General features: G+C 41.3%; 1 protein-coding gene across 1 annotated transcript in view; it reads left to right on the forward strand.

Moving 5' to 3' along the window:
- RELN (reelin) overlaps window positions 1-14,999 on the forward strand; it is a 516,011-nt gene that overhangs the window by 449,555 nt on the left and 51,457 nt on the right. Inside the window, exons 43-44 of the mRNA XM_019655108.1 lie at window positions 1,314-1,572; window positions 2,403-2,652. Of these exons, the coding sequence (XP_019510653.1) occupies window positions 1,314-1,572; window positions 2,403-2,652 (509 nt within the window). The remainder of the gene's footprint in view (window positions 1-1,313; window positions 1,573-2,402; window positions 2,653-14,999) is intronic.

Genomic DNA, 14,999 nt, shown 5'->3' on the forward strand with positions numbered 1-14,999 from the left:
TTCAATTTTATCATTGGCAGCTGAGTTATCAATTTAGAAATTATTTGGTTTTTCTAAACAATCCTGACATGGTTTATCTATAACTCAATTAATATAAACATTTTCCCAATACAAGTAGACAACATGGTAAAAGTTCTTCTCTGTAAATGATTATAGTTTTTATAGATATAAACGTCACTAAGCACTAACCATGTATTTTTTTTCATTAATCCAATCTTAAAAGCTCCATTATTTATCTCATCTTGGTAGCATGCTGTGTAGGATTTGCATATATTGACCTCAAAATGCTCCATGTAAAATCCCAATTTTCTCAGGTTATGAGATAAATGATTACCCAGTTAATGGAGATGGGGGAGTGGAGGAACCATGAAGAATACATGGCTTTATATATGGAACTGATCACTTATGTTACAAGCCCCGATATTTTTCATATGTGTGATGCATACATAATTGGGTATGTGTGTTACACACGAAATTTATTCTGCATTACCAGCTAGCACAGCAGCCAGACCAGGCACCAGCCGCTTGCCTGCCAAAGATAACATGTGAGCTAGTTTTCCTTGGCACCCCTGCTGCTTGCTGCCACTCTGTCCACCTCCCTGCCAGCTGGAAAGGCTGCCACTGGCTGGCTGCCACACTTCTCGATGGCCAGTATCATCCAGACCCAGCAATAGTCAGAGGCTGGCACAGCCAGCATCTCTACTACCCCACACTCATGCTTCCCTGCCCCTGACACAAAAGACAGAAAAGAGGCCCAGGCTTGACACCCCTCTTCCAAAAGATGCCTGGCCTTTCACAAAGAGGTGTTACAACTGGTGAATTTAAATATGTCTCCCAAAACCAATAGTATGAGATCGGAAAAACTACCGGTAAAACCTGAGAATGGTTTGACTTTACCAATAAACGATACAAACTACATTAATTATATTCTTCCAGTTTCAGATACTAAGGACAAGGATCCAAATTTATCTGAAATTGATAACAACACATACTCCCAAATTTGGACACCATCCCATCTTATAGAACAGCCAAAGGGTGCCGTGGGCACTCCTTTCCCTCAGACTCGACTCTGAGAAGGGGTGCGAAATATAAACATGGTGCAGAATGGCCTTTTTCAGGTTTCACATTTTATTAACTCCCTTTTACATTAAAAAGGAAAATCAGGCTTTGAAATTATTTCTTTGGATGTTCATTAAGGCATTGTATGCATTAAAACCATGCATTACCCCGTATGACCTTCTATACTTGTCTTGCGTTAACGATGTGCATTTCTCACTGAAGTAAAAGCCTACAGTACATTCTACTCATCTCAGATTTGTGCAGTTCTTCATGAGACTGGGATGTGGGAAAGGCGTTCCAGATCCCAGGAGCCAACCTGTGCTTCTGCAGTATTCTCTCAATGGCGGCCTCTCGTGGAGTCTCCTTCAAGAGTTCCTCTTCAGCAACTCCAGCAACGTGGGCAGGTACATCGCCCTGGAGATACCCTTGAAAGCCCGTTCTGCTTCTACTCGCCTCCGCTGGTGGCAGCCATCTGAAAACGGGCACTTCTACAGCCCCTGGGTTATTGACCAGGTCAGTCTCTTCAGGAGTAACGATTACCATGTTGTCACTTGAGCTAAATGTAGCCTTCCGTAGCATTTAGCTCAACCCCCTAGCTCAGTTGAGGAAGCCCAGAACTGTTGAGCCACTTGCCCAAGGGCACGCAGCTAGATTAGATATGGCATTTCGCTTCCCTTCAATCGCCTGAACCGATAAAAATAGAAGATATGACAGAAGGGCCAGTTCCTGCTCAGAGAGGATTCTGCCATATGGATAGAGGCACTTTATCGAGCGTGATACGAGGTTATAATTCTCTGAAAAGGAAAATGTGCAAATTAGCATTGGTGCCACATGCAGCAGCTCCCAAATCCTCTCTCCTAGCCTTTGAAGAAAGAATAGATAAATCCCCCTAACATCCTATGGACAGCTTTAAAGGATCTTCATACATAATAAAACTGGTATCAAATGGAACTCAAAGAACCTCTTAACAAATGGTAGAATCCATGCAAAGAATTGAAACTGAAATGCCTTAGGATACAACTGTCCTTAAATAGAAATTTTACATAGAAAATAGTCACATGTGAGCCAAGGTTTGCTTTCCCAGCTTGAGTACATGGAGCTTCCAAAGGCACCATTTGGCCCAGGAAGGCTTTTGTCAGTCCTTCGATTTGTTTTCTGTAGCTTCTTGCCAGATAGGCAAGCCGACCACAAAAACAAGAGCACCCTGAAAGGCCCCCTAACACTGTGTTTGCTGTACCATGCCAGTTCTGAGCAATCAGACAGATTAGAACAAACAAAGAACTTTCTCATGTCTGGATACCAAATTGAAAATTTGTGGGGTTTTTTTTTTTAATACATTTCAGGTTCTTATTGGAGGAAATATTTCTGGTAATACAGTCTTGGAGGATGATTTCACAAGTCTGGATAGCAGGAAATGGCTACTTCACCCTGGAGGCACCAAGATGCCTGTATGTGGTTCCACTGGTGATGCCCTGGTCTTCATCGAAAAAGCCAGCACCCGTTATGTAGTCACCACAGACATTGCTGTGAATGAGGACTCATTCCTACAGATAGATTTTGCCGCCTCCTGCTCAGTCACAGACTCTTGTTATGGTAAGTATTCCATCTCCTGGGACAGATGTGTATAAATGGGCACCTATTGCTGCCTCTGTCAAACGACTATACTACACCTCTGATAAGTCTGTAAGTAAAACACCAGTGCGCTTTAAGTCAAACCACAGTTGCATTCTTGAAAATGAATATAAATCGACTTTTTTTATTAGTTTCAGATATATAAAACAGCATAGTGATTAGACAATTACACACCTCATGAAGAGATAAGCCCAACAAGTCTACTACCCATCTGACATCATACATAGCTATTATAATATCATTGACTATATTCTCTATACTGTACTTTACATTCCATGACTACATAGTACATATTTTAATTATAGTTGACAGTATTATTTTATATTAGTTTCAGGTATACAGCACAGTGGTTAGGCATTTATATAATTTATGAAGTGACGCCCCCTATAAGCCTAGTACCCATCTGACACTATACATAGTTTTTACAATATTATTGACTATATTTCCCATACTGTATTTCACATCCCTGTGACTATTTTGTAGCTACCAATTTGTACTTCCAAATCCCTCCACCTTTCTTACCCATCCCCCCAATCGCCTCCCTTCTAGCAACTATCAGTTTGTTCTCTCTATCCATGAGTCTATTTCTGGTTAGTGTTTTTTAAAGATTTTATTGGAGAATTGGCAAAGGGGACCAGCCAAGTTGTTGTTGTTCAATCTTCGCTGTGGAGGGCGCCAGTCACCATCTGGCTTCCCGTCGGCAGCTCGTGGCCTCTAAGCTCAAGGTGCTGTGTTACAATCTTAGTTGTGGGTGGGCGTAACTGCCATCCCATGCAGGAGTTAAACTAGCAGCCTTGTTGTTAAGAGTGTACGTTCTGGGACGGCCAAGTGGCACGTTGGTTAAAAGCTGGCTTGGGACGCCAGAGGGCCCCTGTTTAGATCTGACATATGAAGGCCGGTGACACTGCCCTCTACAGTTAAGATGCTGAACAACAGCTCAACCTGGAGCTGGGCTGCTGTGAGTCCCCTGCGATAGCGTAGGCTGCAGCCCTTGCTGCAGTGGGTCGCCATGGGCTACCGTGTGTAGCCAGCAGCCAGTGTTAGCAGCCATCCAGAAGCCGGTGACTGATCTGTCTCGCACGAGAAAAGCGCAATGATGGTGCCAACTTGGGCCAGTGAAGCAACGTTCTCCACAACTAGACTGAAGAACAAAAGGACAGCAACTTGTCTGTCTGTTCCCCTTCCCCCAATTCCCCAATAAAAATCTTTAAAAAAAAAAAAAGAGCGCACGTTCTATCCACTGAGCCACCTGGGCAGCAGCTCAGCTCACGGTGCTGAGTTCAGTTTTAGTTGCGGGTGGGCATAGTCACCATCACCATGCGGGAGTCGAACCCGGCAGCCTTGTTGTTAAGAGCACACGCCCATATCCACTGAGCCATCCAGGCGGCAGCTCAGCTCAAGGTGCCAAGTTCAGTACTAGCTGCAGGTGGGCATAGCAATCTTGTTGTTACACCAGCTGAGCCATTCTGCCACCTGTTGGCAGCTCAGCGACAGCTCAGCTTGGACGCAGTGTCACTGGCCCAAGTAGAAATCGAACCAGTGGCCCTGTTGCTCAGAGCTCACACTCTTAAGCCAACTCTTAACCAACTGAGCCACTCAGCCAGCCCCTATTTCTGTTTTGTTTGTTCGTTTATTCTTTTCCTTAGATTCCACATATAAGTGAGATCATATGGTATTTGTCTTTCTCAGTCTGACTTATTTCACTTACTATAATACCCTGTATGTCCATTCATATTGTTGCAGATGGTAAGATTTCATCCTTTTTTATAGCAGAATAATACTCCATTATATAAATGTACCACCATTTCTTTATCCAGTCGTCTATTGATGGGCATTGGCTACTGTAAATAGAGCTGCAGTAAACATAGGGATGCATATATTTTTTCGAATTAGTATTTTGGATTTCTTTGGATAAATACCCAGGAGTGGAATTGCTGCACCATAATGTAGTTCTATTTTTAATTTTTTGAAAAACCTCCACACTGTTTTCCATAGTGGCTGCACCAATTTGCAATCCTACCAACAGTGCACAAGGGTTCCCTTTTTCTCCACATCCTTCCCAACACTTGTTGTTTGTGATTTATTGATGATAGCCATTTTGACAGTTATGAGATAATATCATATTGTACTTTTTATTTGCAGTTTTCTGATGACTAGTGACATTGAGCATCTCTTTATATGTCTATTGGCCATCTGTATGTCCTCTTTAGAGAAATATCTATTCAGGTCATCTGCCCATTTTTTAATTGGGTTTTTTGTTTCTTTGTAGTGTTGAGTTGTATGAGCTTTTTATAAAATTTTGGATATTAACCCCTTATCAGATGTATCATCTCTCATTCAGTAGGATGTCTTTTCATTTTGTTAATGGTTTCCTTTGCTGTGCAAAAAATTTTTAGTCTGATAAAGTCCCATTTGTTTATTTTTTGTTTTGTTTCCCTTGCCCAAGAAGATATATCAGTGAAAATATTACTAAGGATAGTGTCTGAGAGTTTACTGCCTCTGTTTTCTTCTAAGAGTTTTATGGTTTCAGGTCTTACATTTAAGTCTTTAATCCATTTTGAGTTTATTCTTGTGTATGACATAAGAAGGTGGTCCAGTTTTGGTTTTTTTGCATATATCTGTCCAGTTTTTCCAGCACCGTTTATTGAAGAGACTGCCTTTACCCCAGTGTATATTCTGGTTCATTTGTCATAGAGTAAATGAACATATAGGCATGGATTTATTTCTGGGCTCTCTATTCTGTTCCATTGATCTATGTGTCTGTTTTTATGCCTATACCATGCTGTTTTGATTCCTATGGCTTTGTAGTATAATTTGATATCAGGTAGCCTGATACCTCCAGCTTTGTTCTTCTTTCTCAGGATTGCTGTGGCTATTCAGGGTATTTTGTGGTTGCATATAAATTTCAGGATTATTTGTTTCTGTTCTGTGAAAAATGCCACTGGTATTTTGATAAGGATTACAATGACTCTATAGATTGCTTTGGGTAGTGTGGAAATTTTAATTATATTTATTCTTCCTATTCATGAGCGTGGTATATGCTTCCATTTATTTGTATCTTCTTTAACTTCTCTTTTCAATGTCATAATTTTCTGAATACAAGTCTTTTACTTCCTTGTTTAAATTTTTCCTAGGTATTTTATTTTTGATGCAATTGTAAATGAAATTGTTTTTTTTTAAATTTCTCTTTCTGATAGTTTGTTATAGGTATAAAAATATAGGTATAAAAATGCAAATGATTTCTTAATTTTGTATCTGCTATTTTACTAAATTTATTTATCAGTACTAATAGTTTTTTTTGGTGGAATCTTTGGGTTTCTCCATATAGTATTATGTCATCTGCAAATAATGATAATTTTACTTCCTCCTTTCCAAATTGGATGCCTTTTATTTCTTTTTCTTGTCTGATAGGTGTAACTAGGATGTCCAGTATTACGTTGAACCAAAGTGGCAATTGTAGACATCCTTGTCTAGTTCCCGATCTTAAGGAGAATGTTTTTAGCTCTTCCCCATCAAGTATCATGTTAGCTGTGGGTTTGTCAGATGGCCTTTATCATGTTGAGATATGTTGACTCTATTCCCACTTTGTTGAGTGTTTTTATCATAAATGGATACTGGATATTGTCAAACGCGTTTTCTGCATCTATTGATATGATCAATGATTTTATTTTGTTTAAGTGGTGTATCACAATTAATTAATTCACAAGTATTGAACCCAACTTGCACAGCAAGAATGAATCCCACTTCAACTTGATGTGTGATCTTTTTAATGTATTGCTGAATTTGGTTTGCTAATATTTTGTTGAGGATTTTTTATTTTTTTGTATGTATGATCATTAGGGACATCAGCCTAGTTTTCTTTTTTTGTAATGTCTTTGTCAGGTTTTGGAACCAGGGTAATGTTGGTCTCGGAAAATGAGGTTGAGAGCCTTCCCTCCTCTTGAACTTTTTGAAGAAGAATCATTTGAGAAAAATACATATTAATTCTTTTTTGAATGTATGGTAAAATTCACCTGTGAAGCCATCTGGCCCAGGATTTTTCCTTGTTGAGAGCTTGCTGATTACTGATTTAATTTCATTCATAGTAATTGGTTGGTTCAGATTTTCTGTTTCTTCTTGATTCAGCCTTGGAAGATTGTATGCTTCTAGGAATTTATCCGTTCCCTCCATTTTGTCCAATTTGTTGGCATATAGTTGCTCATAGTATTTTCTTAAAGTTTTTTGTATTTCTGTGGTATCTGTTTTCACTTCTCTTTCATTTCTTATTTTATTTATATGGGTCCTCTCTCTTTGTTTCTTGATGAGTCTAGTGAAGGTTTGCCCATTTTGTTTATCTTTTCAAAGAACCAGGTCTTGGTTTCATTGATCTTTTGTATTGTGTTTTGAGCCTCTATTTCTTTTATTTCTGCTCTGATCTTAATTACTTCCTTCCTTGTACTCACTCTGGGCTTTGTTTACTGTTTTTTTTCCAGTTCCCTTAGGTGTAAGGTTAGACTGTAGATTTAAGATTTTCCTCTTTCTTTAGGTAGGCCTGCATTGATATGAATTTCCCTCTTAGGACTGCTTTTGCTGTGTCCCATAGATTTTGCATCATTGTGTTTTTATTTTCATTTTCAATTGTCTCAAGGTATGTTTTGATTTCCTCCTTGATCTCATTGTTGACCCATTCATTGTTTAGGACCAGGTTATTTAGTCTCCATGTATTTGTGTGTTTTTCCATTTTTTTCTTGTAATTTATTTCTAGTTTCATGGCATTGTGGTCAGAGAAGACACTTGATATGATTTCAATCTTCTTAAATTTATTTAGACTGGTTTTGTGGCCTTAACATGGTTTATCTTGGAAAATGTTCCATGTGCACTTGAAAAGGATGTATATTCCACTGCTTTGGGATGAAATGCTCAAAAATATCAATTAAATCCATCTGATCTAGTGTGTCATTTAAGGCTGCTGTTTTCTTATTGATTTTCTTTCTGGGAGATTTGTCCATTGGAGTCAGTGAGTTGTTAAAGTCTCCTACTATGATTGTGTTACTGTCAACCTCTCCCTTTACATCTGTCAATATTTGTTTTATATATTTAGGTGCTTCTATGTTGGGTGCATAAATGTTTACAAAGGTTATATCCTCTTGTTGGACTGATCCCTTTATCATTATCTAATGTCCTTCTTTATCTCTTATTATAGTCTTCATTTTACATCTGTTTTGTCCGATGTAAGTATAGCTACCCCAGCTTTTTTTTCGTTTCTATTTGTGTGAAATATCTTTTTCTATCCCTTAATTTTCCGCCTATGTGTGTGTTTTGATCTTAGATGGGTCTCTTGTAGACAGCATATGCATGGGTTTTGTTTTCTTATCCATTCAGCTACCCTATGTCTTTTGATTGGATCATTTAATCTATTTACATTGAAAGTGATTATTGATAGGTACATAGTTATTGCCATTTTATTATTCATATTTTTTATCTTCTTTTGTTTGCTTGTTTGTTTTCCCCCTTCTTCTTCTTAAAGAAGTTCTTTTAATATTTCTTGTAATACTAGCTTGATGGTAATGAGTTCCTTTAGCTTTTTCTTATCTAGGAAGCTCTTTATCTCTCCTTCAATTTCATTTTATTTATTTATTTATTTATTTATTTATTTATTTATTTATTTATTTATTTAAATTGGGGAATTGGGGGAGGAGAGCAGTGTTGGGAAACTGGGGAGGGGACCAGTCAAGTTCTTGTTCTTCAATCTTAATTTGGAGGGCGCCAGTCGCCATCTGGCTGCACATTGGCAGCTTGTGGCCTCTAAGATCAAGGTGCTGTGTTACAATCTTAGTTGTGGGTGGGCATAGCCACCATCCATGTGGGAGTCAAACCCGGCAGTCTTGTTGTTAAGAGTGCGTGCTCTATCCACTGAACCATCCAGGTGACAGTTCAGCTCAAGGTGCCGAGTTCAGTCTTAGTTGCAGGTGGGAGTAGCTACCATCCTCTACGGGAGTACAACTGGCAGCCTTGTTGTTAAGAGTGCATGCTCTATCCACTCAGCCATCCGGGTGGCAACTCAGCTCAAGGTACCGAGTTCAGCCTTAGTTGTGGGCGGGCATAGCCCACCATTTAACAGGCAGTCTTATTAGGAGAACGTGTTCTAACCAGCTGAGCCATCCTACCACCTGTTGGCAGCTCAGCGGCAGCTCAGCTGGGGTGCAGTGTCACTGGCCCATGTGGGGATCGAACCGGCAGCCCTGTTGCTCAGAGCTCGCACTCTTAAGCTAACTCTTAACCAACTGAGCCACTTGGCCATCCTCTCCTTCAATTTTAAATAATAGCCTTGCTGGGTAGAGTAGTCTTGATTGTAGGCCCTTGTTTTTCATCACTTTGAATATTTCCAACCAGTCCCTTCTGGCCTGCAAAGTTTCTGTTGAGAAATCAGCTGGTAGTCTTATGGGAGCTTCCTCTAAGTAACTAGTTGTCCTTTTTTTTGCTGCTTTTAGGATTCTCTCTTTGTCTTTAACTTTTGTCATTTTAATTATAATGTGTCTTTATGTGGGCCTGTTTGGGTTCATCCTGGTTGGGCCTCTCTGTACTTCCTGGTCTTGTATGTCTATTTCTTTCCCTAGCTTAGGGAAGTTTTCAGCCATTGTTTTTTTTAAATAGGTTCTCGATCCCTTGCTCCCTCTTGTCTCCTCTGGTACTTCTATGATGTAGATGTTGTTACTCTTGATGTTGTTCCAAAGGTCATTTATACTATCTTTGCTTTTCTTTTTTTTTTCTTTTTTCTTTTTGTTGTTCCCATGGGATGTTTTCTGCTATCTTGTCTTCCAAATCGCTAATTCAATCCTCTGCTTTATCTAATCTGCTGTTGATATTTTTCTAGTGTATTCTTCATCTCAGTTATTGTATTCTTTATTTCTGACTGGGTTTTTTTTTAATGGTTTTTATGTCCTTTTTTATGTTTGCGCTCTTTGTTGAAGTTCTCACTAAGTTCCTTAAGCAGTCTCATAACATGTGTTTTAAACACTGTCTCTGGTAAATTGTTTGCCTCCATTTCATTTAGTTCTTCTTCTGGAGGTTTCTTCTGTTCTTTTAGTTGTTACATGTTCCTTTGTTTCCTCTTTTGGCTGCCTCTGTGTTTGCTTCTGTGTATTAGGTAGCTCTTCTTTGTCTCTCAGCCTTTGCCAGGTGGCCTTATGTAGTATGTGTCCTCTGTGATCCAGTTGCGCAATCTCCCTAATCACCTGTGCATGTGTTCCAGGAGTGTCCCTTATGTGTATTGTGTGTGTTCTCCTGTGTAGATTGCTTTTTTCATGTCAGGGGATAGAATTGATTCCTAGGTTGACTGTGAGGACTGGCTACGCCCACAGTGTATGAGCTGCTGTGTGGGGCTGACCCATAAGAGGGGGATTCATCCCAGTGGGTTCTTGTGCCTGTTGAGAGAACCCTTTGGATGTGCCACTTATGGTGCTAAACAGGTACTGCTCTGGTGTGGTCTCAAGCTGGCCTCTGGGTATGTTGTTTCTGGTGTCTCTTAGGAGTGGCTCCTTTGCAGACCAATTTCAGCCTTGCCTGTGACCAGCCCAGGACTGTCTGATAGGAGCCATAAAGCTAATAGTGGTTGGCTGTTTCCTGTGCTGGACCTAGAGGTGTATGCAGTGGTCTCTCTGTGAACCAAGGCCAACTGTCACCAGTATTAGGCATGGGGCAGCTTATCAACTGGCTCAGGGCCCCCCTAAGCCTGTTGTCACCTACTGGCTGCCCGTAATGCTGAGCTATTGAAAGAGCCTCCTTAGGTGTGCAGACTGAGCTGATTAACCCAGTGTTCAGAGTATCCCCAGCGATGCAGCAACTAGCTGGGCAGGGCGGGGTCCCAGGAAGTCTTGAAGTGCAGCCAGTGGTTTTCACAGAGTGAATGCAGATTCAGATCCTGTGCCAGTGCCAGGCCCATGACCACTTTGCAAAACAGCCTGATAATGCAGCGGCTCACCACCACTCACCTCAGGCCCTCAGATCCCTGAGAGCCACCCAAGAGATTACAGCAGAGTTGTGACTGACGGCCCACCACCGAAAGTTCTCTAGACTACTATGAACCTTCCACAGCTGGAAAAGGCTTCTGCAGCTTAATGGGGCAGGGTTGACCTCCCAGTAGCTGAGAGTGGTCCCAGTGATGCAGCACTAGCTGGGCAGGGTGGGGTTCCTGGGTGTCACAGGGTGGTTTTTACAAAGTTAATGCAGATTTGTTTCTTGCACCAGTGCCAGGCCCATGACCACTTTGCAAAATGCCCTGAAAACACCGTGGCCAGACACCGCTTGCGTTGGGCCCGCAGGTCCCTGGGAACCTCCCAAGAGAGGCTGTAGGGCAAGTTGTGGCTGACTGTCCACCACTGAAAGTTCCCCAAGCAGCCATGGGTTGTCCACTGCTGTAAAAGGCTTTTATAGCTTGTGGGGTGGGGCTGGCCACCCAGGAGCCAGGAGTGCCCAGGACGGGGAAGGGACCCAGGGCGTCACCAAGGTGGTGCACACTTGTGGATTTTACCAGACCAATCTAGTCTCAGAGTTGGCCCTGGGGGAAAGGGTTCAACATAGAAAAGATGGGCTACATGTGAGGCAGCCTCCACACAGGGACGAAGCCCTCACACCATAGCCACACAACTCAGTCTTTCCCCACATATCTCTGGCACCTCTCAAGTTGCTGCCCTCCACCTGAGTCCAGGTGAGGGTTTGCAAGCAAGTAAGTCAATGTGTGGGCCCTTTAGGAAAATGTCTGGGTTTACAGTTGCCTTCCATTTCAGTGGGACAAATGAACAGAGTCCTTGCTGCTTTTTACTGACAGATGTTGTGGGGATTCCTCTTTCCGGCACAAGACCCCTGGGCTGGGGAGCCCAGTGTGGAGCTGGGACCCCTCCCTTCTCAGGGGAGACCTCCACTACTGAGATGTCCCTCCCGGTGTTCAACCTCTACCGGTGGGTTTGGGGTCAGCCTATTTCTTGTGTCTACCCCTCCTACCAGTCTCAATGTGGCCTCTTCTTTATGTCCTTAGTTATAGGGGTTCTGTTCAGCTAGTCTTCAGATGGTTCCTGAGGTTGATTGTTCTACAATTTAGTTGTGATTTTGATGTGATCATGGGAGGCAGCAGACATAGCATTTACCTAATCCACCATCTTAGAAGTTTATTTTTTAAAGCATAACAATATGAACTTATTTTTAAGCATATGTACATGAAGACTTCTTTTATATATAAATAATAACCTCCAACTTATCACTTTTTGTAAATCCAGTGGGTTTTTTTCTCTTTTTAGTATCAGATTTGTGGAATAAAGGACTCTCATTACGTGCAGAATGCCAGAATAAGCAATAGGATTTACACATAAATCTGTGTATACCTGGGTTTTAGTTCATAGGGCTTTAGATTAGTTCAGTTATTATCTCCTTTCCATCTCCCCAGGAATCATAAAATTTTGTTCCCATTTTGCCTTACACTCTTTGCCATCATGTGTCATAGCATATTCTATGCCATGCTTATTGTGACCAGTTTGCATCCTCTACATTGTGCATGCATACACTCACACTCACACAAACCTTACACACATATACATGGACCTATATTAGGAGAAATAAAAACTGTACACTTGGGCCCTTGTACACTTGGGCCCTTGTACACTTGGGCCCTTCACCAGAACTTGCAGACAGGTCAGGATTCTGGGGACCTCCTGGTCTTTTACCACCCCATATCACTCTTCTTCCAAGAGATCCAAACTAGAATGTTCACAAGGACCTTGTTCTGTTTTTAGATTCTGGGGTTTGAAATCTGAGGAATTTGGTTACTTCCAAGGTCCTAAAAAATCTAGATTTTTCATGTTTCCATTAGTTTGAACTTAATGCAAATAACATAAGGGGAATCCCAGAAGTATTCTTTCTACCTTAGATTCAATCAATCAGTCAACACTAAACTAGACAATAGGAGTGGAATTTGGGAAAGTGTAAGATATACGCCCTGTCTTCAATAGGTATAGTCTGGTTGAAGGGATACTTCAAAAAGTTAGAGTCCAGGGGCCGGCCGAGTGGCTCAGTTGGTTAAGAGCTCGCTCAAGAGTGTGAGCTCTGAGCAACAGCAGTTCGATTCCCGGCCTGAGCTGAGCTACCAACAGGTGGCAGGGTGGCTCAGCTAAAAAAAATAAAATAAATAAAAAATTTTTAGAGTACAATAAATTACTAAATCAAATGCTCTATGGACTGGTATTGATGCAAAATGGAATGAAAGTTCAGAGGAGGAAGAGATGACTAGTGAATGCTCAACCCAAGGAGTTTGGGAAGGTTTTACAAAGGAGCTAAGTCTCAAGGGGGCATTGATGGTTGGCATGGATTCGAAGGGTGAATGGACAGGAGAGAACATCCCAGGCAGGCTGACAGCACAAGCAAAGAAGCAGAGGTGGTGGTTCTCCTGTTCTATGGGGGGAACTCAGCAGATGAGCATATACAGGTAATATTTGCATCTAATGGAGGAGAGCTGAGTGCTGTTTTTGAAAATAGAAAGGGACTTTAAGGTCTGAGATGCTTACTCTCTCATTAGCATAGGAAGTTGATGAGAACTCAAGGAGGTAAGTTATGACGTGGTTGGCCTGCAGCAGCACAAGGACCGAAACTCTGCCCACAAGCTCAGCCACATGTACTGTCTACCGTAGGCTGGTGCAATCTCTTGAGAGAGGATGACCTGAAAGAAAATGAAAGAGGAAAGTGGCTAAGCACAGTTGACAACAAATTAAGAAGCGCCTTAAAAAGAGGCTCAGGAATTTGTACTTGATAAGGTCACGAATAAGATGGCACAAGTGCACAGGAGTGCCGTGGTGTGTTTTAGGGAGATTAGCCCAGGATCTGATGAAGGTGGGTAGGGAAGAATCCTATTGAAAACACCTGAGTGGCCATCTAGTAGGAGGTGATGAAGACTGCACTATGGGGCATGAAGAGAAACGGAATGGATAAAACTGATACAAAGCAATGCAAAGAGAAAAGAAGCAGCAGATCTCAAAACTGGGTGACAGGTTGAACATAGAGAGTAAAGCAGAGAGAAGAGTAAAACTTCTGAAATGATTTCTAAATTTTGAACACAGAAAACTGTGCAAAAGTATCATCACTGATAGAATTTGGTAGTTAAAAAGAGATGTTTGTTTATGAGGGAAAATGATGAGTGTTTCTTAAGTTCGGGTGAAAGTAGTTTTGAGTGGAGATATTCTTTAGTCTGGGGGATAGGGAAAGCAGGAACTTTATCTGTACTGTGCATCACAATATGCTAGCCTCCAGCACCAGGTCAAGCTGAATGAACATTTGTCGAATGAATAAAATCAATTTTGAGACATAAATGTGGGAAATTTGGGCACAGAGGTAATAGTTGAAGCCCTAAGAGAATGCACTTAGAAGACCAGAAATGGAGTCTAGAAGAATGTGCCTACCTGGACTAGTTAGCACAGGAGCCAAAGCCAAAATAAGACAGGAGGTTCAGAACAATGGCCCCCAAAGAAAAGAATGTTCAAGGATGAGGGAGTGCTCAATAACCTCCGACGTCATGGGAGGACAAGTACAATGTAGACTGAGACAAGCCATTGTATTTAACAAGAAAAGGCTACTAGGAGCCTGGAGGTAGTGAGTGGTCCCACACTGGCTGGACGTGAGAATCACCTGGGGAGCCTTAAAGCTCCTGACACCTTAGCCATGCCTCAGAAGAGTTAAATCACAATGTTTGGAGGCGAGCCCCTGGAATCAGGAATTTCTAAAGGTACCCAGCTAATATCAGTGTGCAGCCAAGATTGAGAATCACGGCCTTAGAGCAATTTCAGTAAGGAGACAGGGGACTGAGGCAGTTTATAAAGCCTTAAGAAGGGGATAGAGAGAGAAAAATGTAAAATGGGCAGTATAAGTTGAATGTTTCAGAAGCGAAAGGAAACAAATGTCTTTCCATAGACCACCACCCCCAGCCTGATTGCATGCTTTGGCACAAGTTGCATGCCTTCAGCTACCTCCTTAAACCTTCCTGATTTCCCAGTGTGTCCCCTAACACAGCAGAGCAAGATGCGTAAGCAAAAGAGGTTTCACAATTTCTGAGAAGTTTCACCTACACCAAGAGCAACATTAGCATTCGTTTCTCAGTATCCCTAGAGAATGGTCAAATTTGGAAAAGGTGGTTCAATTATTTTTAACTATTTAAAAAGTAATCATTAAAATGCATAGTTAATATATTCTGTATTTGTGTGTTAACCACTAAATAAGTGTATGTATGCATGTATGTATATATGTTATATATTACTATTATGTAATATATTTCTATAACTATTAGATTAAAC

This window comes from Hipposideros armiger, unplaced genomic scaffold (assembly GCF_001890085.2).
Source record: "Hipposideros armiger isolate ML-2016 unplaced genomic scaffold, ASM189008v1 scaffold_236, whole genome shotgun sequence".
Classification (NCBI taxonomy): Eukaryota; Metazoa; Chordata; class Mammalia; order Chiroptera; family Hipposideridae; genus Hipposideros; species Hipposideros armiger.